Source organism: Nesoenas mayeri (genome assembly GCF_963082525.1).
Source record: "Nesoenas mayeri genome assembly, chromosome: 5".
Classification (NCBI taxonomy): Eukaryota; Metazoa; Chordata; class Aves; order Columbiformes; family Columbidae; genus Nesoenas; species Nesoenas mayeri.
This window is the reverse complement of record NC_137548.1, coordinates 56,898,695-56,924,845: the sequence shown is the minus strand read 5'-3', so window position 1 is coordinate 56,924,845 and position 26,151 is coordinate 56,898,695. Positions and strand designations below refer to the sequence as shown.

The 26,151-nt window shown below is 45.6% G+C and overlaps 1 protein-coding gene across 1 annotated transcript; it reads left to right on the top strand.

Moving 5' to 3' along the window:
* Nucleotides 1-2,650: 2,650 nt before the first annotated feature.
* LMO1 (LIM domain only 1) lies at nucleotides 2,651-19,473 on the top strand (the record flags this gene model as incomplete). The annotated part of the gene is made up of 3 exons (XM_080345984.1): nucleotides 2,651-2,859; nucleotides 14,508-14,633; nucleotides 19,368-19,473. Exons 1-3 carry the CDS (start codon nucleotides 2,654-2,656, stop codon nucleotides 19,471-19,473), a joined length of 438 nt encoding a protein of 145 aa, XP_080202110.1. The 5' UTR covers nucleotides 2,651-2,653.
* Between the last annotated feature and the right edge of the window lie 6,678 nt (nucleotides 19,474-26,151).

The window sequence follows — 26,151 nt, the reverse complement described above, 5'->3', positions numbered from 1 at the left end:
GCCATCCGGGTCTGCTTGTCACCTCAGGAGACCCTCCTACCCTGCCATCAAACCAGCCTCTCCTCATGGTCCAGCCAGGGTTCCATCCCTGCACAACTGCCCTTGTGCTTGACCATGCACGCTTTGGGTGCAAGCAGCTGTAGTTCTGAAAGGGCACTGGTCTCAAAAGCGCTCGAGGGCCTTGGGGAGTCCTGTCTGGCTGAAGATGTCTTATTTCTGAATCTCAGAGATGATCGCAAACTGCACTCATGGAGCAGGCCTCTTGTGAGGGGGGTTGAGGGGCTCTGGTTGCCTAGAATCTGCATTTTGCAGTCTGCAGCACCTTCAGATGCAGGATCCTCGAGTTACCTAGATGAACCTTACAAAAGTATTGTCTGACCACCCCCTTTGCAAGAAATCCTCTTCTGCCTCTCAGGGTACACAGCTCTCATTTAGAGAGCCTATTTAGGGGATGGGTAATGACTCAGTAGTGTATAGGACTCCTGTCTTAAAATATAATTCACACATATAGGCCTTAATTTTCATAAGTGAAAACTATTTTCTTTCATCACCAGTACTGATCTTGGACAGTTTGCAAATGCAAATTCATGTATGTGCCACTCTCTATAGCTCACAATAAGGCTGTTTCTCCTCATTATGTGCTGTTTTCCTGGCATGGAGTTGGAAAGAGCATGGGTTGAAGGTTTCAAGTTTTCTGAAAAATAAATTACTCAAAAAGTGAAACCTCCCTTTGCTCCTGAAATGTGCTCTAAAGAGGAAAAAAAAAGTGCTGTGTCCAGAACCGTGGTGCCACTTCCCTCATTCTCATAAGAAACGCTCACCAGGAGCAGAGGATTCCTGCAGCCTGACCTCCCGCGCCCGCAGTGCGTTACACTCACAACACTTCCCTGTCTTTCCCTCTTTCCAAACGTGCAGGTACTTCTCTGTGGCCGTGTACCTAGGATTTCTCTCAGGAGCATCATGGGTTGCATCTGTGGCAGTCAAACACAGATTTAAGTTTTAACTTAATTATTGCGTGTTTGCCCCTGGAGTCAAAAGTTTGCTTGTATTGATTTTGCAAGTGGGTTTCGAGTGTGACGCAGCAAAGAGCAGGAGGGCTCTTTAAGCCTTAAGAGTTTTTGAATGTTACTTGACCTGTCTTCATGCTGCTGAGACCACTTTGATAACAAATGGATCAATAACTCACTGTTTGTGTAGAGGTGTCTTAAGTGCTATTGTCGTCTGCTAGCAGCTCTGACAAAGCAATTACTGGTGTAGGAGTGGTGGGTTTTACATGTGCTGAGCATTAGCCACTGTCAGGTCACCCTGGCTTTTGAGGAAAGCAGCAAATGTCACTTATTACAGTGGCACTGACCCAGTCCTCTCTGGTTAAGGGACTGTTAATAATTCCATTATCAAGCTGCTACTTCCTGGGACACCCGACACTTCCTACAGAAATGGTGGCTTAACTTTGTGTGAGAGTATATAACCAGTGACACCAGGTACTGCAGCCAGTGTCCCCTCTCACCTCTGCATTGGTTAAGCTCACAGCATGCTTGTTGCAGGCCCAGCATTGTCATTTTTACTGACTGACACCAGTAAAAATAAAAATTGGTAACAAAGTAAAATCAAGGCTCTAGAGAAAACAGGATTCTGGCATCTCAGGGAGTTTTTCTTCTTTCGCCATCTCACGTCCCCTCCCTCCCCCACAATATAATCCTTGTTTCTTTTTCCACGTTGCCTGTTGATTCCATAAAATCCACCTCCCTCTTAAACTGTGAATGGTGACACATCTCACACCGATGTTGGTGCTCACCATGGGAGGCATGAGCTTCCTGGAGGAGAAGAGGAAGATGGAGACGGCAGTTTGGCCACAGCAGGTCCCCACCAGCCTAGTGACCTGAGGGTCCTGTCACCACCTCGTACTTGCTTTGCTGAGGTTTTCAGGGAGAAAAAGACTCCTGGCTTTTTGCTACCTGTTTCAGTGGTGTATAAGAGGAGAAGGAAAGCTCCGCTTCATTTAAGGAGCATGGCTGCGCTGGGGGTGGAGGGGCACGGGTTGGGTTATTCTCAGCAGTCCTCAAGGGCTTTTGAATAACATGTATTTTAGGGCAGCCCTGGGGCTGGTCTAGCTTTCACTGAGGACTCTGTTACCAGCAGGGCTCACGAGAGAGGAAAAACAGTGCCATACCACATCGTTTTATACCCACTCCTCTCCTTCCCCCATCAAGCTTGATCCAGCCAAGATGTTGGACTGGGGGTATGTACAGTGGTGGCCCTTCTGATCTTCATAATTGCCTGTGGCAGGTAATTAAGAGCACAAAGGTACTGGTAATGAGGGAAAAAGCAAATATTGGAATTGCAGCCAGTTTATTTTGCTGCAAGATGTATAATTTTTAAAAGTCTGGTGCTTTGTGTCAGCCCTGCCCTTAGGAAAAAAGGGCTGCATTCCTGCAAGTGTCGCACTCCCACTTACCCTGTGACAGAAAGTGAAGTTCAAATTCCTTTGGCTATCAGCTTCTTGCAATGGGAGCTCATTGTAATGAAACCAGCAGCACTGTTTGCTCACGGATCTACCTATAGCTCACAGTGCTGCCCCTAAACGCAGGCAACCTCTTCAGGCTGCTGGGATGTCTTCTAAACGAAGCGCTCTGTTTGCATTGCAGGTGTGCCGATGTTATCTGTGCAACCCAAAGGGAAGCAGAAGGGCTGTGCTGGCTGCAACAGGAAGATCAAGGACCGGTACCTGCTGAAGGCTCTGGATAAGTATTGGCATGAAGACTGTCTAAAGTGCGCCTGCTGTGACTGTCGTCTTGGAGAGGTTGGATCAACTCTTTACACAAAAGCAAATCTCATTCTTTGCCGCAGAGATTACCTGAGGTAAATAGAGGAACGTACTGTGGGCTCTTCCCAAAGCCTCTTAGCGTGCTGCCAGCTGTTTGTCTTTCTAAACCTCTGCTATGAAAACATGTACTTGTGCATGGTCAGCCCTGCCCAGAAGAGGCTGGAGTTTCTTCCTCTAAGCATGGCTTTTTATTTGCATTTAACGTATTTTGTAGTCAGGGAGGTGAAATCCTACTTTCAGGCCGAAAGGTAGAGGGAGGAGGGCATGACTTTATTATTGTAAAACAACAAGAACAACCAGTGCTTGCTGAGAAAATTAGGAAAACACTATAAATTCTTGCTTATCTTTGATATTATGCTCCTGTATCTGACTGAGACCTGACTAAACCTTTACCTTTTATTTTTCAGTGATAGCTTTTAGATAGACTTCTAGTGCTTGTACTGAGTAAGGTTTCTCCTGAGAGGCTCTTGTCTCTTCCCTAAATAAACAGAGCAAAACATTCCAAAATTACAGATCAACTTCAAAACAAAATTCTTCATGAAGAGGTCTGCAGAGATCATCACTAACTCCGAGTTAGAACTACCCTGTCAGTGTCTGTGTGCAATACATAACAACACATGGGACGTTTTTGTCTGGTGTGTATGGGGTTTTTGTCCAAAAATCTTTATATAAACACAAATGAATTTTAATAAGACAGCAGGCCTAATGCAAACATTCTTATGAGTGTCACACTGCAAAACCCACTGAGTTTTGCTTTGTTTTTCCTTTGCAAGAACATGCTTGATCTTCAGCTAAAGTGTGTATTTTCTTTGTTTTTCCTAATGCACTGATATTATTTCCTATGCAACCTCAACCAGCAAACACATCTGAAGCAAAACAAAAACACCACAGTTTTAAGATAGGGAGGTAAAATGCCGTCTAACCTTGTGGTGTCCAGAGGCTGGGTAGACAAGTCTCAGTGCTCAGATGCTTCATGTGTTTCAATGTAAAACATACTCCTGAAAATCTCTGGTAAATATTTTCTTAGTAAGCTTGAACAAGTTTCTCCTTCTAAAGATGAGAGCCTAAGCACTGAGCCAAACAGAAGGGATAGTCTATTAGCTGCCATGCAGGCGCTGCCACCTTGCCTTTCAGCCAGGCAGTGTATAAGCGCATCCTGCCCATGTGAGGATTCTGCTTGAGCTGAGACTCTCCAGGGCACACATGAAATGTCCAGCTGAAGTTCTGCCACACAGGCAGCAGTCGCAGGTCCACACCTGGTTAGGCAGCACGCATCCCCAAAATGTGAGGAGGAGCTCGGGTAAGGATGGAACACATCTGAAGGGGGAAAGGCAGGATAAGCAGCATTAGAAAAGATGCACAGGGTATGGTGAGGAAGCAGCTAACTATCTTCACTATCATGAAATAATTTTTGTACCTTAAGTCTGAGTATTTACTAATGCCACAAGTCACTTGCTCTGGAAGTATCCTTAACCCTGTCTGGGCTAAACTGGAGAAAGTGAGCTCCAGAAGGTTCTTTAATACACAAATTTCTAATCCCTAATTTGCATTTTCATTCTTCACTGACCCTCCTTCAGTTCAGCTGTACTCTTTCTGTGTTGTGGACATAATTCTGATGTGTCAATGAAGAATATAACAACTCGTGATCTTCACTTGTTAAGGACGGCGTCATTTCTTTTCATCATAGTTGTCACAATTGGTTCGTGAAAGGTACTAATCGCAAGGATGCCCAAAACCTTCTAGGAAGCTTAGGAGAGCTTCTTCCAGAAGTAGTCTTCCTTTCAGAAAGTACAGGCCGCATTAGTAGTTTCTGGAGTGTTTCTTTATCTTGCTTATACTTTATCTTTTCTTATCTTGTTTGCACCCAGCTTACCAAGCGATCCAGGTCTCTCCATCAGTCATCCTCCTCTCCATTATTTATCACTTCTCTAGACTTTGTCATTTGTGCACTTGATAAACAGCGTTGTGTATGTTTGTTGCTGGGCAAGGGGGTTGGGTTTTGTTTGGTTTTATTTGGGGTTTTCTGGGTGGTTTTCTGTTTGTTTGGGTTTTTTGTGTTGTTTGTTTTTTATTGCTCATATTTTAATCTGACCTGAAAGATAGATATTTAGCATTATTTTACGTGTTACAGAACCCTACCAGAAATACTCAGCCGGGCAGTGATTCCCATTTACATTTGTTTTTCGAGACCTTTGAACTGCCCTATGTTTTGTCCATTTAATGAGCACCTTATTGATTTTTGCTTGTTCTAGTTTCATAACAAAAATAATGTGCAGCATCAAATCAGACGCGTTAAAGTGCCGAAGGAGATCAGTATCAGTGCTGTTAAACTTAGAAGAACTTCTTTATCACTGCAGTTGTACAGCATTTCTTTCTTCCCTTGGTTTATCATGAGAATGCTGCTTTGAGGTAGAAAGTCTTAATTGGCAATCTTCTCACTGGCCCTCAGATGGCACGACTTTCTGGGGCACATCGGAAACCTGTGCTAGAGATGGAGAAGAAGCCAGGAGTTGCAGACCTTGGGAAAAGGCCCACGTCCTGTCTTTGAGAAGAGATCTTGTAGTCCCTCTGCCTCCATTTGTTTGGCTAGAATACTCTCCGGTCCACCAAGCGGGGAGCCTGTTGCTATTGGTGCAGCATGGTTAAATTTTGGAGAGGAGGCTCACATGGTGCAGTAAAACTGGGTCAGACATTGTCTGTGCTAAAGAAATTGTAGGTGTTGTGAATAAAAATTGAGAGTATCTGCCCGCCTTGCAGTGGGGTACCAACAGATGGCTGCACAATGTCCTCCAGGTTTCTGGCTGGTCTTGACCTCCTCGGATGATGTTTATGTATACATACGTTATTCTACTAGTAAATGTATGGGCAGGATTTACTACTTCCTACTTTGAATATTTTTTCCTCTACCTGAATTTAGTCCATTACAGAAACTTTGACCACCGGAAATACTTCTCACTTGTTTTTTATTGGGAAGAACAATATAATTGTCATAGCCCAGGAAACTTGACCAAGAGTGAGGCAGGAAGAACTATCTGTAACACAGGTGTTAACTATCATTCAGCTGTTTAGCCATCTTTACATCTGTGATGTTTTGTGTTCTCGCTAATAGGTAAACTGAAGCGTATAATATTTTGAGGGGGAGTTCTGCTACACTCCTGGGTTCTGTTCTCCTGATACTAAAGAATGCTTTCAGGGTCCTAGAATAGGAATAAGGGCATTGCTATGCAGCCCTGTATTTTAGGAAAGCATAAAGCAATTTTATTTTTTTTTTAATTTTAAAACATTTTCTGTTGCCTTCTACACGTAATATTTCTTTCTGTCTCAATTTTAACTATTAGTTCTATTAATAGAAGGAGCTCAAGTTGCCATCACCATCTTCTCTACTGTCTGTTCTCTCCTGGTAATTTGAATTTTTCTTCTTGGAGAATTACCCTTTCCCATAATTATATAATTCCTTTCCTTTAATAGTTTTAAAGCCTCTATCCACATCTTATTTTCCTCATCCAACAGCTCATGGTATTTGTTCTACTAGTCAAATTTTAGCAGAATTCATTCCTAAAAATAAGTTTTCATACTTCACACTGTACTTGCACCACAAAGGAAGTGCTTTATCTAGGGGACAGTCAAAGGAATTTATTGTTGGCCACTTCCTCTATGTGGCTTTGAATAAGAAAAAGCTGAATACTGCGCTAATATTTAGTAGGTCAACCATCGTGAAAAATTAAAAGCTAGTCTGATTTTGTGCCCACAAATGTAAATATGCATATCTTTTATATCTGAAGTCCAAAAGGAATATTGCTCTGTAAGGACCGGGAGAAAAAAAATAATATAGGTGTTTCATAATGGCTTTATAGAGCAGTGTTTCTTTGAATTTGCCGGTGAGCTGAGTGCAGTTTGGGAATACGTGCTTCATTACCTGTCTGGGCAGGCAGTGTCAAGCTGAGAGCCCCTTTTCCGTGGTTTTTGGTGAAAACCAGCTCTGCTCCGGGGGGCAGGAGTGGGGCTGGCTCCCTCCCCACCGCGGTGCTGGGCTGCCGGCCACGTGCGCTGGGCTGGAGAAGAAATCTTTCAAATGTATTTTGGGAGCTGCTAGCAAGACCGTAGCCTGGTCATTTGTTTCAAAAGATAAACTGTCGTCATTGCTTGTGAAGGAACATTTGTTAACCTTCACATTTCATAAAACACTTTCTTGCTCATTTTTTAATCATGAAAGAATGAAATTGGATCTGGAGTTGTTATCCTTGCGGTATCACCTCAGTCTCCAGCTGTGTCTAGATGTATCTTTCAATACATTTTGTCTGAGCAAATAGATTTACCATTTGTTTCATAATCATGGTTCCAGGATTCCTACCTCTAATTATTTTTGATAAGCAAATGCTATTGAAGAAACTGCTTCTGGGACAGAGATGCTGAGTGTTCAGCTCAGGTGGCTCCTCACTGCCCCCACACAGCAATGTGTGTTTGTTCCTGGGCGTAATTAAACATCCACCAGGCTCCGGTTCACAGGGATGGTTTGGGTGTTGCATCAGGATTTCTCGGGAGGAACCGATAACTTAAATCTCACTGTGAAGTGCTGATGAAGAACGTGATTTCTCCTTTTTACTCAGCATGGTGCCCTCACACAAGCAAAGGCGAGTCAGGCTCGCTATGACAGGAGCAAAACTGTCACTTCTGCACATTTGATATGTTGGTGTTGGGAACATTTTTCATCATTTAAACTGATTAGGGCCTTAATTAGACTCCAAAGAAAGCTCAAAACCTGCATTAAAAATTATGGTGATTCAGTAAGAGAGAAGGGCTTTCCAGGAAGCCCTCATACTGTTCTCGGTGAATTGTATAGATACTCTTTTCACTCATCTTCCTACGTGTTTTGGTCAGTGCTGAGCATTGTGTGGGTGCCTCGATGGATGGATGGACGGAGCAGCCCTGCGCACGCCATGTGAGGGACAGAGGTGTCCCCGCAGGACTGCCATCCCCTGGCACCACTGCCTCTCAGCGCTTCTCGCATCATGGAAGTTCAATTTCCCCCTGGGCAGCTTCTGCTCCAAACAAGTCAGCTGTCCCATACTGGCATTTCCAGTTGTTGAATGCTGGTTTTTGCTCTGGTCCGAATGCCCCAGCGGGTTCATTCTGATAGCGAATTGCTTTGGGAGGCCTTTAGATGAAGCATTCTGTACCCAGAAAATGTGCGGGGTTTAATTTTGTTGCGGGATGTGAAAAGCGGTCTTGCATAAACATGGGCGCCCTACTCTTGGGCACAGGAAAATACCCTCCTCCTGGTGGGCTTCCCCAGGCCGGTACTGAAGGTCCTAAGCCAAACAACTAAACCGTGGTTGGACGTGTAAGTACAAGTCTTCAGGAACTGAAGTGCAGAATTCAAGTTAATCTACCAGAGACATCAGTAATACCCTGAATGTACCTTCAGCCTGCAGAAACTGCAATGCCTTAGAAGCAGCAAGGGGAGTTTTTGAGGTTTTATTTCCACCTGAGGAGCGCAGTGCACACACGTGCACAGGGAATGTGCCCTGCCTGCTTTTCAAGGGACACGTTCAGCGTGGGGAGGAGGGGTATAAATGCAGTGTGGTTGAACAAGTGGTATCTGCTCAGAGCCTGAAAATGTTGCAAAATTGGAGTGCTGGTCTTGCATCGCAACAGGGAGCATCTTGCATGCTATGTAGGATACTCTCACTTCTACACTTGGTATCTATACCAGATACAGATATACAGCATTAATTAGGCTCACAATACAATGTGTCTTGGCAACATTGCTATGCTTTGTGATGTTAGAGATGTCTTTTCTCCATAGCAGCTGTTTCAGGAGTTTCTCACATCCCATGCTTTTCAAGATAAACAGGCAATGCTTGGTTTGTTCACTTGCTTTTTTTCCTCCTCCGCAGCCTCCCAGTGAGGGCGAAAGCTTATGGGGGGTAATTCTTCCCTACCGTGGCACACTAGTATGTCTTTACGACTTTGAACCTTTGAGTTTTCTGACTGCTGTTTTTAAACTTCCCCAAGAGGACACTCTTGCGTGTTGCGTTCATTGGTGCCAGAGACAACCAAGATGGGTTCTGAGTTTGGACACTTCAGTTATACTGTAAGGTAGGCTGTGGCAAGGGAGGAGGGCTTGGACTTCTGCCTGCTAAGGGTCCCAGCCCCACTGTAAAGACCTCCTCAAACTATGGAGAGAGAGACCAAAGGAGTAAAAATAAGTCAACATTCAGAAGTGTTCTTCAACTGAAAACACATGCCCTTGAGCAACCTTGAAGTTCATGCCCAGTAATCTCTGAACTTGCGGACACCCGACCAGAGGGCTTTTTGCACTGCACTGGTTCAACTCCTCCTGCTATGCTATCTGTGAATGCCAAACCCTCTGGCATGCAAGATGTAAATTCTTTGGCATTGAGCCTGAAGGCTTCACGAGAGGACAGCTTGACCAACTTCATTAGTATCAAAATGCATTTCCTCTCCTTCAGCTGCCATGGCTTGCGACTGCAGCACTGACAATGGTGTCCTGCAGAGGAGGGTGCACCAACTAACACATATTTACCGTGATGAGATGCCCATCGCTGAGACTTTCTCTGGATATTATACAAAGGCTGATTGCAGGGAAGTTTGGAACCTTGAGTCTGAAGTTGCCTTTAAGCTTATTCTTTTTAACTTCTTAAGTGATGTCCAGGCTTTCCATACAATTATTGGCATATTCAGTACTTCGGTCAAATCAGACTTGTAGCTCAGCGTATTTCCAGCATCCACAGATGGTGAAAATACTGATTGCAAGCTGCTAAGAGCCATCCTCACTGGAAGACTAGTTGTTGGTTTATTTCAAAGGGTAGACTCAAAACCTTTTATTTTCATGACTATGAGTTTCGGGTTCATAAAGCAAGTCTTGTTCTACAGCAGGTCCTGAAGGAGCTAGGAAATAAATGGCAGCAGGTGTATAGGGAAGGTATATGGGAAAATCTGCTTCACCTGCTAGCTAGAGAAGATCTGATTATGGGGCTAGGTAGCTCTTAAAAAACTTGTATGTCCAGATAATGTGGATATACCAATATATAAATATGTAGCTGTACACAATATCTACAAATGTTGGTATTTCACAGAATCATTTTGGTTAGAAGAGACCTTCAGGATCATAGAGGCCAACCATTAACCTAACTCTGGCACTAAACCATGTCCCTAAAAACCTCTTAAACACCTCCAGGGGTGGTGACTCCACCACTTCTCTGGGAAACCTGTTCCAATGCCTGACAACCCTTTCCTTGAAGAAGCTTTTCCTAACATCCAATCTGAACCTCCCCTGGTGCAACCCGAGGCCATTTACTCTCATCCTATCACTTGCGACGCAGTAGCAGAGACCAACACCCTCCACATTACAACCTCCTTTCAGGTAGTTGTAGACAGTGATAAGGTCTCCCCTCAGCCTCCTTTTCTCCAGGCTGAACAGCTCCAGTTCCCTCAGCTGCTCCTCATCAGACTTGTGCTCCAGACCCCTCATCAGCTTTGTTGAAAAGAGGACTATACACCTGTTCATAAGCATTTAGTCCTCTTTTAAGTCAGAACTCTTACCTTTCAGTGTTGGAAAAAAGTCTCTTGTTCGGGAGAACCATCAGCCACAACTCAGCAGTTTAATTTTTGAACTTGCCGTGTTCTTGTATTATTTGAAAAAATTCCGATTGACACTCTCAACTTATCCTTCTGTACCACACTATTTATATATGCCAGTCCTGGTTCTTTTTTTTCTTATTTTTTGGTCTCCTGTGAAGTCTAAAGCTCCAAAATTTTCACTGTTTCTGTGGAGGGAATATTTTTCAATTGCAAGATGCTAGCTAGTCAGACACTAGGCTAGAAAGAGGAGAAGAAATGAGGGACTCTCCTGTAGGCAATGACTAAACAGATTGTTGTGTCTATTGGTGACAGAAATATGCAATTGGGTTCTCAGTTTAGCTACTCTGCACATTTTGGTTGGAGAAGGAAAAATCTCTTAAAAGGTGCTAAACTCAATGTGTTGATACGAGAAGTTCCTTCCTGTTCTTCCTACAGTAAGGACCCTTTGCCACTCTTTTTTGCCCCAAAACCTGCAGGGTGGTGTTGACTATACTGCAGTTTGAATTAACTTCAGGTGTATTCACGGAGCTGGTGAGATCTGGATTATCGTGCAGAAGACTGCTCTTTAGCCCAGACAAGACTACATAAAAAGAATCTTTTGACAGTTGCCTCCTGTTTCGAGGAGTGCTCCCTCCTTTTCCCATTAATTCATTTGCATTCACTGCTGGTCCTGTATGCCAATTAGCTTTAATTTTTACTATACACACTGACATCAATGGCCAATGAGAACAGCATGTAACAGGGTTTTTAGTGTGTCTATAAACTACAGAAAATTGTCCTTGGACAAACTCCTGCTTTTAGACTGGCTGACAACAATAGACATGGTTAAGTTCAGGCTAAGAGCCATTAAACATAATTACTACAACAGGGTAAAAGTTTAATTGTGCTAAATTTTAAATCTGCATAGTCTATGCTTATTTACAAGCTGGCTAGGCCTTCCTGTTACATAGGAGGGAGTCAATCTGTACTTATAAATAGTTGTCTTTTAACTTCAAATGGAGACAAAAAAAACACCCTTTTTTTTTTAGAAGAAGCAAAGCAACTCCAAAATTAAACCTTTCTGTATTTTCAGCTGCTTTTATGCCAATAGCTCAAAGCTGGTAAGTAGATGCTGAGCATCTTCCAATAGATTTTATTTATTTATTTATTTTCTAATATACTTCAACTTTGTGTGTGTGAATGTGTGAGAGAGTATTGCATCTGTTATGAAGGTGTTTGGGGGATAGAATGCAGATCAGTTTGTTCGTATGGGGTTATTTTAAATTTAACCACAGATGGGACTTGGGGTGAAAGATTTCTCTCCTGCTCCTTGTCTTATTCCCCTCCTCCAATAATGTTAAGCTCCCCATCTCAGAAAGTGTCAGCTCAAGTAGCTTTTGGGTAAGTATCTACTTATCAGAGGTGGCAGGGTTTTTGTTTCATTGTGTTGGTTTTTTTTACAAGCAAACAAAAAGGCAAAAGTCTGTGTTCATTCTGCTTTTTCTTTGAGCAGATTAAAAAAGAAATAAAATCATGTTCACTGAGCTACAAGTTACAGTGTATTTTTAGAAGCATGGTGAATATACAGGGCTCTAAATCACTCCCTGAAAAGCAGATTAAAATTAGGAAGTGCTAGAATAAGTGTGAAATGTTCATCTGTTGGGAAAGAAAGGGTATGGAGGACTGTGAAACTTGATAGAAGAGAAAAAGATTAGCGTGCTGACTAGCTGGAAGCTACATTTATGTAGACATTAGAAGGCAACAGGATTTCAGCTGGACAGAACATAAGCTTCAGATCTTATGCAAACAGTCAAAGCTGTTTAACAATTGGTTTACCCCCAAAACCCCTGAAAGGAGACAGGTGAATACGATGCCAAATACATTTTTCATGTTTCTTAAGCTAACTGTTTAAATAGTTAAGTGAACATCTGTCCAAATTTCCCCATCATTTCCATTTAGAAAAGTCTCCTATTTGAAGGCTGAAGAAAAGCGCCTGCTTAACAATGCAAATGGTGCTGTCTGGGGCCCCTTTATTTTGTTTAATCTAGATTGAGCTCCACACAACTGCGATGCTAATGAATAATGGATATTTTATACTTGTGCATGTAGCAGTGCTGGGCATGGAGCAAATCTAGGATTAACCTTCCAGTTTTCCTGCCTAACTCATTTTTTTTGGTTTGCTGTGACTCAGGTACTCTACAAACTGATACCTGGTTTTACAGCAAATGGCAAAACCCCAGCAAAAGCTGTCAGGTTTTTCTGTGCCCAAGTGAGGTCCTGTAGGAGGGGGAACTACATTGGGGGAGGGATGTCTGTATTAATGGCTTGATTTGTGAGAGGGTGCTGAATGAGAGCCAGGGTGTTTCAGGGTGTAGACCCATACGCTTTTCAGTGCTGCATTTTTTCTGCTGCTGTCTGCTGGCGTTAGGCAGCCGAGCCCACGCTCAGCTGCCTCCCCTGCCTGCTCACAGGACTGGGGAGAAAGGAGCTGCCCCATTACCAATTACACGGTCTGAGTTTGCCCATGCAAACTACATAGCTGGGGTTTTACTCTGCCTTTCAGCTCTCATGTGAGGGAGTCTTAGGGGAAGAAATTTTGGTACTCCCTTCTCAATTTTTTAAGTCCTGCACAAATGTTTCCATTTGGTTTGTGGTGTTTAACTTTCAGGGAAAACATTGTGCTGTTTCTTCATAGGAACTCTTGGGGTTTCCAGCCGAGTATAATGAAAGACCACTGATACCACTTCTAATGAAAAATAAGGGTGGCTTTTTTTATAGCTGGAGAGCAAGCTGACTTTGACAGCACGGTGCTGTGGGAGGGTGAGAGAGTTGTGTGGAGGTTTCTGTAACACTGCTGGGTGTTTTAATTCACAATTACTGGCCAGTAATAATTAGTATTGATTAGCTTGGCAAATTGCAGGTTTAGAAATTGGTTATAGATTTTCCTGATGCTTCTCATCTGCCTGTTGTGGAATTGGCCAGAACCAATGGCTTGAAACAAAGCGCGAGCCCAAATCTGTCTGCGGGCAGCGACGCGTTGCTTGCCCAGAGCTAATGGTCAGCAAGAATCGTAAGTCTTGAGGCTCATCACCCTAAGAATACGATTTTTATCCTCTCCTAAGCAAAGTAACTAACCACATGAGTATTGACCACAATCTTGGGTGAAGCTTGGTTTTTTTTTTTTGGCCTGTTGCTTCATGCCCTGGCTGGTTTGTGTAGCTTCAACGTGGCGGTGGCGTGTGCTGTCCCTGGCGCCACAGGGGTCTGCAGGGACGTCTTGGAGAAGGGCCGGGGGAAGGATGCTGCAGTCTTGGTTGAGTCCCCCGGCGGGAGCTGTAACATCAGCAGACATCTGGGGAGACAGATAGCGAAAGCCGAGATGGAAACGGCAAAGCTTCCAGTGCTGAAGGGCTGTCCTCAAGGACCGGGGAGCTGAAGTGGAACGGCTGAGCATGCTGTTCAGGACTCAGTGGAAGGGCTTAGCTGGCTCCCGGGAGGGACACGGAGGAGGGAGAAGGGGGGCACAGCCAAGGAGGGCGGCTTGCTCTTGGAGATGCCTTGCAAAATGCTGTTGTACTCATGGTGAGAGAAATGGTGCTTTTTCGTTTTAAACAGCAGGTAAGCGAGGTTCTTCCTGAGCCATATTATAGCCTTGCCTGCCAGGGTTGGCAAAGTCTGCAGGTCTTCTGCGTTTTGCTGCTGGAGGCTGCCAGCCTGTCCTTCCGTCAGGTTGTGGCCAAGAGCACACACAGAGGAGGACGGGCGGCTCCGAGCACCTACCCGCTGCTGCAGAGAGGCAGATAGTTCTTGACTGAAATTTTGTGAGCCCCAAAATAGTGCTCTAAGTATTTAATGCTTTTCTTCATTAGACAGCAAATTAGCCCTAGGCTCGCAAACCAAATGAAGTTTCACCTCAACAATCAGAGCCTGCTCACCAGGCAGTTTTGTCCCAAGTTCCCACACACTGGTCGGTCAGCAAAATGGAGACTGCAACTTCTATTTATTGGTGCAATACAGTATTTGATACTGCTAATTACACTTAATTAGTTCTTCCACCATTTAATTAAAATGGCTTCTAATGATTGTGCTTCTTTGGCAGGCTCTTTGGTACCACCGGGAATTGTGCTGCCTGCAGTAAACTGATCCCTGCCTTTGAGATGGTGATGAGGGCCAGAGATAATGTTTACCATTTGGACTGCTTTGCCTGTCAGCTCTGCAACCAGCGGTGAGAACACAATTATACACACAAACACAAAATAATTTATACCTTTGCCTGCAAAATGTTTGATACAAGCTACCTGTCTGGGGCTCGCAGCCTGCTGACATGGCTTGGGCTTGTTTATTATGCCGACCTGGCTGATGCATGTAAGTACCTGTAGCCCCTTTACTGCAAATCCCCTTGGAGCTGGTGGGAATTGGGGGGGCACATGGGGGCACACAGACTGCAGAGCTGGCCATGAACAACGTGGCACAGCTGCTGATGAACAAAACAAATCGCTTCAGCGTCCTTTCAGGATCTACCCTCTTTGTAGAACACAGACGATGGAGACTGGACTTCCTCTGGTAAAAATGGATGTTATTTTGCTTAAATCAGGTTTCTGACAGGGTCAAAACTGGGGACAGCAAAGAAGAAAAAGAGAAGACATAGGAAGGAAAAAAATACTTTAGATTAGTCCTTTTCAACACTAGGAATAAATCCCTTTATTTATTGTATAATTAGCAGGCGATCTTGGTGGTATAATTGAGCAGGGCTTGTGTATTTCTGCTAGGCTTTACCCAGTGGAAAATGCCTGTCAAGGAGTATAAGAAAAGGTCAAGCACAAAGTTTTTCCTTGGGCTACCTGTAGCCTTCTGAATTTGGGAGGGTTGTGCAAAATGTTCCCAGCACCCTGTTTTTCGGTGATTGCAGGCAGAAGAGAAGCCCACAGAGCTAGACATGATATGCTGTCATCTTCTGATGCATCTGTCCATCCTTGTCAAGAACCGGCCTGAAAGTGCTGCTTGTTCTTACTGCTTGTTTATTCTGGCTGTAGTGACTGCCCAGGGCCCAAGGTGGTATTTCCCAAAGATTAAACTAGGAGGCAATGCTTCATCCCATTTGAAGGTGTGTGAGAGATGACAGAACTTGTGGGAGGATGGAGAACCTAATTCTGTAAAAGTCAAGCTAAAAGCCTGACTTAAGAATTCATCAGTCACCCTAGAACAAAACTCACGGTGGGATCTCTAATGAAGTAGCCGCACACAGTGTGCGTGTGGGTGCAAACCCCTGCCACTTTTCCCACTAAACTTAGGAGACTGTGCAAACTGGGGCCTCATTCTCCTTCCGTGCCCTCTGACGGTGATGTAGCTCATGGGCATGGATGGAGTTGCGGCTGGTTGGTGCCAGAGCATGGAGGAGGAGAGCTGGACGAGCCGTTTGTAGCTCAGGTGGTTTGCTGGGTCTCGTCGTGCAGGCGGAGGTGGCGTTTGTGCGAGACTGGGATCTCCCGCCAGCAGCGGTGGCAGCGCCGGGCCGGCAGTGACATCTAGTGGCTCCCAGCTCGGGCTCCTGTCCGGGAGCCCTGGCAACTCTTTCGGTTGCCCAGTCTTGTTTTGCCACCCTTGGGATGGGGTCAGCGGCGTGCACCTGTTTGTAGAGCTGGCGCATCCCCTTCCCGAGATGGTCCATCTTCTCACAGCTGGAACAGCTGCTTGGCCATGGGGTTTGTCTCGGCTCAGAAGCATTGCAGGGTGCTGCCAGGTTCAACTCTCAGGCTGGGGTTTCTCCAGCCTGCCAGTGAAGGCCAGGCAGGAGAGGGTTGCTCCCAAAACCCATGCCGGTACCGGAGCTGGAGCATCTCAAATGTCCTTTCTGGCCAAGGCAAGCCACAGCTCTGGGCTGTGCAGGCAGGAGAGCTGGGTTGGCCTTGGAGTCTGCAGGTTGAGTATTTGTCATCAAACCCCTACTTTACACAAGCTTCTCTCATAGAAAAGCATAGTACTGCCTAGTTTTCATTTTCAGGAATTGCTTTTAAACTTTACTCTTTATTACAAAGGCTCCAGAACACCTCTCTTCCCTCTGAGATTGCTGATGCTGGTACTGCCCTCAGTGCAAAGTGCAGTCCTGCTCTGCCCTTAAAATAACCTCCATGTGCTGTCACTGCCTGGCCTAACGCACAGGTAATCCCCCGTTCTGGCAGAGTCATGCCTGGAGGCACAAGGGATTTGCCCAGTCTGGGGGGAGCTGAGTCTTTCTGAAAGATGGGTTGAGTAGACAGGGTAGAGCTACATGTAGATTGTTATTTTTAGCTGACATCAGGCAGCTACGAACTTTTATGACTTATCCTTTAGGAGTTTTGGCCCAAAAGGCAGAATGGAAGTGCTCCTGTAACAGACAGCATAGGAAACTTGAACAGAGAACAGTGAGTTTAAGTAACCTGAAGTCAAAATTGCAGAGATGGATACCAAAGCTACTCCAGAATCAGAAATCCCACCTGAAACTCCACCTTGTGGAAAATATTTTGTTATGGAGACTTTTCTCTAGCTCTCTTCCAGCTTACTTGCCCTTCTATAGCTGCACTATGTCTATGTGTAGAGTGTTAAATCTGTCAGAGGAAAATCTCTAATATATTTGCCAAGTGTGCAGTGTCTTCATTAGCTTCATTCTCAAAAACATCAGGTTTGGAGCAAGTCCTACAATGCTAGTCAGCCTACTGTGCTTTGAATTGTTAGAAGGTTGACACTGCTTGTCACAACGCTGAGTAACAGTTGGTCACTGTTGTAACTGGCTAACAGATCAGTATTACAAGGGTTGCAGGAAACCCAGCTGCTTGTGTTGCCATTACACAAAATGTGGGGGTTTTTGCTCAGAAGAAAATCAATCTATAGAAATGGCAGGGTGGGTTCAGTGCTGGTTTGTCTCTGCTCTCAGCTGGCGCTCGCTCAGCCAGACAGGCTCTGTGACAGACCTGCTCCCGGGAGGCTGGTGGTGCCATCCCCAACTCTCCCTCCAAAGATCTACAGACTGAGACACATGAAACTGCGTCTGAAGTTGCCCCGTTAAATCCTCTGTCTCTAGGCACCATGCATCAGCTGAAGAGATCCCAGTTTACTGCTGAGTTTGTAGGACTGGCAAGTAGAAAGAAATAGTCACCATTCCAGTGAATGAAACCCTTCTCCCCAAACTTCCCAGGGTATCCCTGCTGTGCATTTTAGTTCCGGTGTGCTCATACACACACAGACCCCCCTCCCCAAGTCCCTAGTTCTCCAGCTCCTCCTTCGGCTCCTCTAAACCCAAATCAGATTTGGCAAGACACAGCTGTTGGTGATGCCAGTGGCAAGAGTGGGTTTTGCATTTCTCCTCCTGGAGATATATATTGTACTTAAGGTAGGGATAAGTAGCAAGAACCAAGCAGCTGTGTCTGTTACAGCAAATAAAACTACTGCTGGGGAAGGTGTTGTTAAAGTGAGTGTGTGCAGTACAGTTCCTAGAACAGAAACAGTTAATTTAAATTGATATTACTTTTTAGCTTTTTAATCTACAAAAAAGGTTGATTTTCAGAACTACTAAAACATGCCACAGAGGGAAGAAGACGGAAGGTCTCCAGTGAAATCATATGAAGTCAGAACCAATGCCCAGTTCTCTCTGTACCTGTTTGGCAAATTAATCAAGTTATTTGGAGGTGTCCAGGTGGAAAAAACTTGTGCCCATGTCAGACCTATAATGGAGTTCTAAAATCAGTCATGTTCTTGCAGCAGAAAAATATTCGCTTTTATGGAGATGACCTGCCTAAAGCTGCCAGAGCTACAAATCTAGAAAGCATTTTAGAGAAGGAGTAAGCAACTAACCTGCCAAAGCTCTGCCTGGGAGCCAAGGAAATGGGCATTTGAGGTCTGCTAAGTCCCCTGAGGAGGGGGTTCTCTCCATTGATCTTCCTTGAAAGCCCAGCAAATGTTCCACCTCACCAGAGGTGGTACCTACCCCTTCCTCTCAGTACAGAGCTGCTTTTCGGTGCAGTGGCCGGGGTGCCTCTGCTTTGGGAACCAGGGGCTGATTTAAGACTCGGTGTTTGGGGCAGGGAGGTGCAGCCCTGTGCTCTGGTCTGTCAGTGCCCCACTAGTGTGACGGACAGAAAACAGCCCCTGAATTGGGTGCAAAGAGCATTATTTGTTATCTTAAGAAGTAAAAGATTATCTTCTGATTCTTGAGCAAGCAGACAGGGCGCAAAAAGCTATTGGCTGTCAATTCACACCTCTCAGATCTTATATGTGGAACTTTTTTGACCTTAATGGTCAAATAAAATTGTTAAATATCACAAGCCTCTCTGTCAACTTCAAGACAAACAGAACAATTTACATGGTATATAGAGAGCAGTGCCCTGCGCTCAATGAAGATAAAGGTTAGGAGTCCAGCCACCAGGAAATTTCTATTTATTGTTCCGCACTGTACACAAGGGGGTGAGGAAGGACTTAATAGCCAGTCCTTGCCTGGAAATTAGTGTAAATACTGCCTCACCCGAGGGAACCCTGGAAATGTGGATACCAGCAAAAACTTCAAATAATCTCTATGCAATATCGTCCTTCTAATTTCCCGGTTGTAGAGCCAATACCTCTCGTCTGCAGGGACAAATCCCTTCATTGCTCCTGGGCTCCTCTGGTGCGGAACCCGGCAGGGACAGGGAGCTGCTCCCGAGGTCCTTTATGTAGCCATGGCCTGGGAGATGAGCATCACCATGCTGGGAAAAGGGGTGAAAATAAAATAAAGTAAAATAAAATAAAATAAAATAAAATAAAGTAAAGTAATAAAATGGAAAGGGAGCTGGGGAAGAAGTACCTGGGCTTTCCCGGGGTCCAATGGCACCGGCAGACCTGGAAATCAAACTCCAGCCTCCAGAGTTGCCTTCAAACCCAAATAGCCTCAAATTTACTCTGTTCTAACCTCTGTTCTTACTAATACCTGTTAATTCTTTCTATCTTCCAGATTCTGTGTGGGAGACAAATTTTTCCTGAAGAACAATATGATCTTGTGTCAGATGGACTATGAGGAGGGGCAGCTGAACGGGAGCTTCGAGTCCCAGGTTCAATAACAAACCCTGCTTCGCTGAAGCACTGTGGATGGGCACTCAGCCGCACGAGCAGCGAGGGTGCCTGTCAGCTTGCCTGCAATATTTTTTTAATTCTTGGTCCAGAGAGGACTATATACATTGTAGTACTTTCCCCCCAACACAAAGCAGTTACAATTTTAGATGTACAGTTGTGCCTGCTTAGCTGAGCACTGCATTGCCTGTATGTTTGTGAGTTTTTGGGGTCTGGGGGAGGGCTCTGTACAGTCTGTTTTCTGTATATAAACTGGAACATTTATTTTATGAAAAATGTAATGCAATTTTATTACTGGTGTGAATTAAAAATTATGAATGTTTCCTGGTCATCTTAGCGGTGGTTTGTTCCCCATGTGGCGAAAAGCGTGCGTTTCCTGTGCTTGACGTTGAACAGTCTGTTAGAAATATATACACAGGGCCCTGGAAGCGGCGTGAGTAAAAGCAGAGATGGGAGTTCACACACACAAACCGGGGGAAGGAACACTGCTGCGGAGTTAGACCTGCTCTCCTGAACCACACGGAGACTCGTGTCCAAACCCTGTTGCGTTGTATGGCGGAGGGAACGGGCTGCGGGTGGGTGATGGCTGGAACCCTTGGGGTCCTGATCAGGTCCCACCACGGCTGTGGGCAGTGCTGAGCTGCTGGCTGAGACCATCTCGCTTTTCACCTCCGTGAATTCAGTGTGTTTCCACAGGCAGGAGTGCTTGTTGTCTGGTTAATATGGTGTCTCCAGTCTGGGCTGCGAGGCAAGTGCTCCCTCCAGCACTGCCAACAGGTGCCCAGACATTGATCAGAATATTAATTTCAAGGCCACGATAGGCAATGGGGTTTTTCTGTGTGGCATCACTTGTCCAGGGTTCAAATGCACCTGGGTGCTGATGCAGCATTTCTTTTCAGAGCCCTTTCTGCTTATTCTGTGCCAGGTGCTTTGACCTCCCACGTAACGAAAGCGATCGGAATTGAAGCATCTCCTGTAGAAAAGCTCTGAACTGTGCTCCTGCTGCGATGCTTTGTGCAATGATTTTCAAGGTTATGCAATTCATGTGCAACCCACTGGACTGTACCAAACACATTTCTTTGTATGGTGAGTGTCACTTTAATACAGTGCACCAGTAGCTTTAAAGGGTGGGTGCAATTCTATTTATTTTGTTTTCCTGCTTTTTCTTAGATTTACCCTGTTTCCTCTAATAAACAGACACAGAGTACTTTTTTCTTAGATGACTTAATCAGTTACTGGTCCTGGGTTGTGCGTGTGTTCTCTGAGTGGCAAACACCACATGCAGTGCAGCTTTGTGCTGCTTTGCCTGTTTCATGGAATTCTTTTATGTACATCTATATTGAATAATGACTAAACAAGCAAAACACCACCAGATACTTCGTATGCTTCAGAATATTACCTGTCATCTGAAGCTATCTCAGACATCTGGATTGACTGAGTGCTTTTTCTTCATAAACAGATGTTTTGGGTTGGGAGACCCATTATAAAATGTGTGGCCCCATCCACTTTTATTCCACACAAATATGGAATAGCAATTACAAAGCCACCTATGGATAGATGGCATTTTAATTGCTATTCCATTTTAGTGCCTTTTGGGGTTGAGGTGGGGGCATTGTCTTTTGAGAAACTGTAGATGCTCTTTTTGTAGAGGCTCTTGCAGGTGGCCACGCTGGGGCTACTGAAGGAGCAGCTTGTTGCCCAAGCGCTTTGACTCTTGGCTTTGGAAGGGGTTGCCAGCCTGCTGCTCCTTCTGCCTGTGCTTGGAGTACCTGTCTGCCCGGGGGTTTTGCTGTAATTGAACACACAACAGCAGTGCACGGGTGTTGTCCTGTGGTAAGGATGGGAGCAGCAAAACCAAACCAAAACCCCTCAAGCTTGGGGGGATTATTCAGATTTAGTTCAGATTCTTAAGGAGAGTTGTGGCACTAGTTTTAAAACCAATAAAGTCCTTCAGCAAATGGTGCTTACACCTTCTAGAAAGGAGTTTTCTTGGCTTAGGTGGTCTCCTTTCTTCGGAAGACAGGGAGGAAGAAAGTATAATTCTTCAGAGCTGCTTGGCTAAGGGTGGCTAATGGCTGTGCAGCTGCCACATCGCTCATATGTGTTGGGAAAGCTGCAGAAATGTCACCCTAGGGGCAGGAGTGTGCTGGAGGAGAGGATGGAAATCACACTCTACCGTTGGATGAAAAAAAAGGGCACTTGGCTGTTGTGAGCCCCCGCGCTGGCTCTGCAGGGGAGGTGTATCTGAGCCAGCCCGTTCCGATGTGTCTGGGGACAGGGGTGGTTGGGTGGGGATTCCTGACACGTGGCAGTGCAACAGGCTGAATCAGCAAACACCAGCAGAATGATGGAGCAGAACATAGCCCAGGAACTTGGAGAACAAAATGAGTCATGGACTGGTAAATGGGACAAAATAACTGGTAAGTGACTCGCATGTGATGGCACTTTGGGCATCTTGGTGCCTCCTTGCACTTCTGGCTGTGAAAGGGAGGCAGTGCTTCCCCAACGGGGTGCAGGGGGCTTCATTTTGATGGGCAATCATCTTGATTCATTACCACGGCTGTAAATTTGGTTCCTTATGCCTAACGAGAGATTTCATGATGCTGTTTCATGCAAAAGCCTCTGCTGGCGGGTGGGTGGGTGGAAGGGCAGCATGGGACAGGGCACAGCTTCTTGCTGTTGAATGGGGGGGGGCAGAAAATGCCCAATTGTATTATATGAAAAAAATTAATACAAGGGAGAATTTGTGCAGCATCCGTATCCTCCTTTTCATTAGATACAGAACAAGGCCCACCAGCCACAGCCCATGCCCCAGAGAGCACTGGAAGTGGGATTTCTCTAAAATAAAAATCCCGTGAGGACAATGTCACCATGACTTTTTGTCTGAACACTGCAAATTTGCTTAACAGAAACAAGTGCTGGAGTGCAGACCTGCTGTTGAATAATCACTTCCACTCTACGGAGCAGAGCACAGAAACCTTTTGATGGTGTTATAGTCATCACTTGGCATAAATATTCATTCAAGGAATCAGAGCAGAGTAAATGGCATTTTAGACTCTAATCGTTTAGTATTAGCAGATAGCCTTTTTACTGCTAAAGATAACCACTGCTTAATCAGTTTAGTGACCACTGGCATACAGTATGACATTTAAGCTTGTGCCTCAGTCCCTGTGACCCCTCTGCCCAAGTGTCCATCGTTGCCAAAGTCAGCCAAGCTGCTGCAAAATGCACACAAGTGGCTTTAACTTCTGAATTATCTGCCATTTGCCTCCTTATCTTAGATCAAAGTGGTATTTTAAGCTCCTACTACAAATGTTAAAATCTAGGATCTTTTCTCTCTTTTATTTTGTAGTGGGGGACTAATGACTGATCACAGCACAGTCTGATTTTGCAATTAAACACAAGCCAGTATTTAAAGGCAATCAAAATCTCAAGCTTCTTCTCCATTCATCTTTAATGCTGGCGTAATTGCTGCACAGATTCTGGCTCTTCCTATTATTTTTTTGGTGCGTGCCTCAGTCTTTCAGAGGGATGTTACACTTCCCTGAGCAGCATTAGTGCTATTGAGCACGCCGCTATCGACACTCCAGCTTGCCCGATTTCATATCTTGCCAAACAAGTTAATCTAATATTAACAGTGGTTTGTTACCTTGTTGTTAGCTTAATTTACTTTACAAGAAATGTTATATTTGCATTTCATCCCGTGCTTCCCAAAGCCAAGATGGGATTGCTCACAGTTTTGCGCAATCTCTGGGTCTGGCGTTGCCACGCGGAGGTGGGGGACATCACCCCAAGCAGGCATTTTACCTAATTGGCTGGTGGGGATGTGGGGAGTTGGAAGGAGTATTTCGAAAGCCATAGAGCTGGTCCTGGAAATGCAATATTCAGAATAGCACAAATACCGCTGCTGCTCTTCCAGTAATATAGCTGAGTCGTAGACAGTAGTTTTCCCTGGTGGCAAACATATACAGTAAATGTCTTTAGTATGGAAATCAGCAGACATATGGGCACAGCAGCAGACATTTGCAACACCAACAGGTTCCTGAGGCTTTTAGGGGATGCTCCCGTGCCAGGACTTGCTGACGTTTCTCCGCCATCGTGGCGGGGCCCCACGCCTCGCTCCAAATTGCAGGGGCGGGGGGAGTTGTGAACAAAGCCCTCCAAGCAATCGCTCAAAAGCCGCTTCCCCGAAGGATCCAGCTCCCGGTCCTCAGCAGCTCTCAGACGGGAAGGCTTTTTTTCCTCCAGCAGCCACCCCGAGCCATGCTGGCTGCAGGGCTGGGAGGGTTGCTGGAGCGGGGATGGGGATGCCCTGTGGTGGCAGTAGGTGATGTCCATGACTTGCCACTCAGGACTAGTCCTCCCCTAGATTAGGGGATGTGACATTGCTGGAGAAGGAGATGGCTTTTGCAAGCGTTAGTTTCTTGCTTAATTCCTGAGTAGCTTACTTTGTGTGTGCTGCTTTGCTAAACCCTGTCCCTATTTCTGGAGCACTGGCGTTCCCCCTGCACTAGCACTCACTGCCTTCTGCTGTACCGGCCAGTGAGTTACCTGCACTGAGTTTGTAATACTATTGCCAAAAGGGAAGGGACAGCAGTGGGGTGGTGCAACTGATGCCATGGATGGCCACAACATCAGCTTCACACACAAAAATGGGCTTTTGAACAGAGGAGGAGGTTGCAAACGTTTTGCTAGGGGAGGCCATTCAGATACAGGGCTCGTCCCTGACCACCGCTCCCGCTGCACCCCAATTCATCATCCAGCTTCCCCTCTGCTGGTGCTCACCTCTCTGATCGAGCTGTGTTTCAATTGACCCAGTGAGGAGAACTGGGGGTGTGCACCCCTGTGCTCCCCATAGGCAGCAAGAACCAGCCCCCAGGGTGAGATGCCTGCTGTGGCACCCTCTAGGGCAGTGCTGAGCCCCTGCTGGAGGCACCAGCTTCTGGGGGGAGCCTCAGTTTGCGCAGCTCAATTTAGGCATCTCAGCTTACAGGAACTGAATGACTCCATCTGTCTGTCCATCTCACTCTAGTTTTAATAGCAAAATCCTGAAGGATGCCAAGGACGACTCTGGCCAGGCTGAGATGCCTGGCAGGGCAGCTGCTTAGTGATGCTGAAGAAAGTTTTTAGTGCAGGTCTGAGAGAAAGCAGGGCTGGAGGAGGGGGAACAGTGGCTGGAGCAGAGTTTGGTCCTGGAGAGGCAGCAGGAGCTGGAGAGGTGGATCGAAGCGGAGGATCAGCTGCAGAAGTAAGTACCAAATATCGGTAGATTATTGTGAGCATTTGGAGGGCAGGAGCCCAAAACAGAGATCGATTTTGCTACAAAAGCAATCTGAAACATCTCAGAAGCAATATGAATGTTAGTATAAGTATAAATAATATTAATATAAATAAGTTGGATTGACCACAGCCTCACAGCTTTGAGGCCAATGCGGGCTCCTGCAGCTGACCCAGCAAAACCTCCCTGGCCAAGGCTTCAGGCAGGGCAGTCTGTGGGGCTTTATTTAAACTGTCACTGCAAGATTTGCCATCGCTTTTCTGTCATCCCTCCTCACGGCCAACCCTTCCTCCACCTCAGGCATGAAAATTCACTCTCCCCGGGGCCTTTGCCTGTGCAAGCAGCTGAACACCAAATCTGGGGGCTCCAACGCTGGTGCCCGGTGCCAGATCTGCTCCCACCAGCACCTGGGGCACTGATAGCTCAACACATAAGGACAAACACTGCTGAGCAGGCAAACAGATTGGGTGTTGGAAAAGGAGAACAAATCAGACCCAGGTACACACACACATCCTGTCCTGGTTTTGTTCAAAACAAGTTTCTCTTTCAGTGAATTTTGCCTGTCAGCTAAAGCCTTCATATTAGCTGCATTTTCCTGGAGAACCAGACACACGTTTTGGTGAACCTAGCAATGGAATGCAAACTTATTGATAAGCATGGATGGACATCTCGCGAGAGGGGCAACGAGAAACCGGTGACCAAGAAACTGACCAACTGTGTATAACATTCCATTCACGTGAATACTTCATATAAAAGTGGGAGATCACGAGGATCTTGTCCCTTTTTGCCTTTTCCCTTCTGCTTATGGCCGACATTAGGAGAGGAGCTTGCTAGTCGTCCCTGAGAACTGAGGCTTAGAGAGAGACTGAATCCAGCTCTGGTTGGCTGCAGAGCCCAATCCAGGACTTTGGGTACCGGCTCTGCAGTTGCTGAGATTTTCAAGATTGGTTTTGTATATTTTGTATTATTTTCTCTATTCTTATTAGTAGCATTAGTAAAACATCTTTAATTTTTTCCAACTCTCTTCTCTCTGTCCTTCTTTCCCTCCCGATCGCCTGTCCTGAGTGGGAAGCGGGGAGAGGAAGGGGCAAAAGGAGGAAGTGGGGGGGAGAAGAGGTTAACAATACATCTGCCAGGGTTTTATTGTCACCCTGCAATCTAAACCCTCGACACATCCCCTCCGAGCACAGGCACAGCATGACAGCAGGGCCACGGTCACCCTGCCTGCCCAGCAGCAACACAGGAACCCACATTCCAGCACTTCGGCCCCGTCGCTGGCTGGCCACATGAAGCTGCAGGAGCTTCCAGGCAGGAACATTTCTCTAACTGAAAAGACATTTATTTTGAGAAAAGCAAGAAGTTGCCAGTCTGCTCCTTTTGTTTCTTGCCA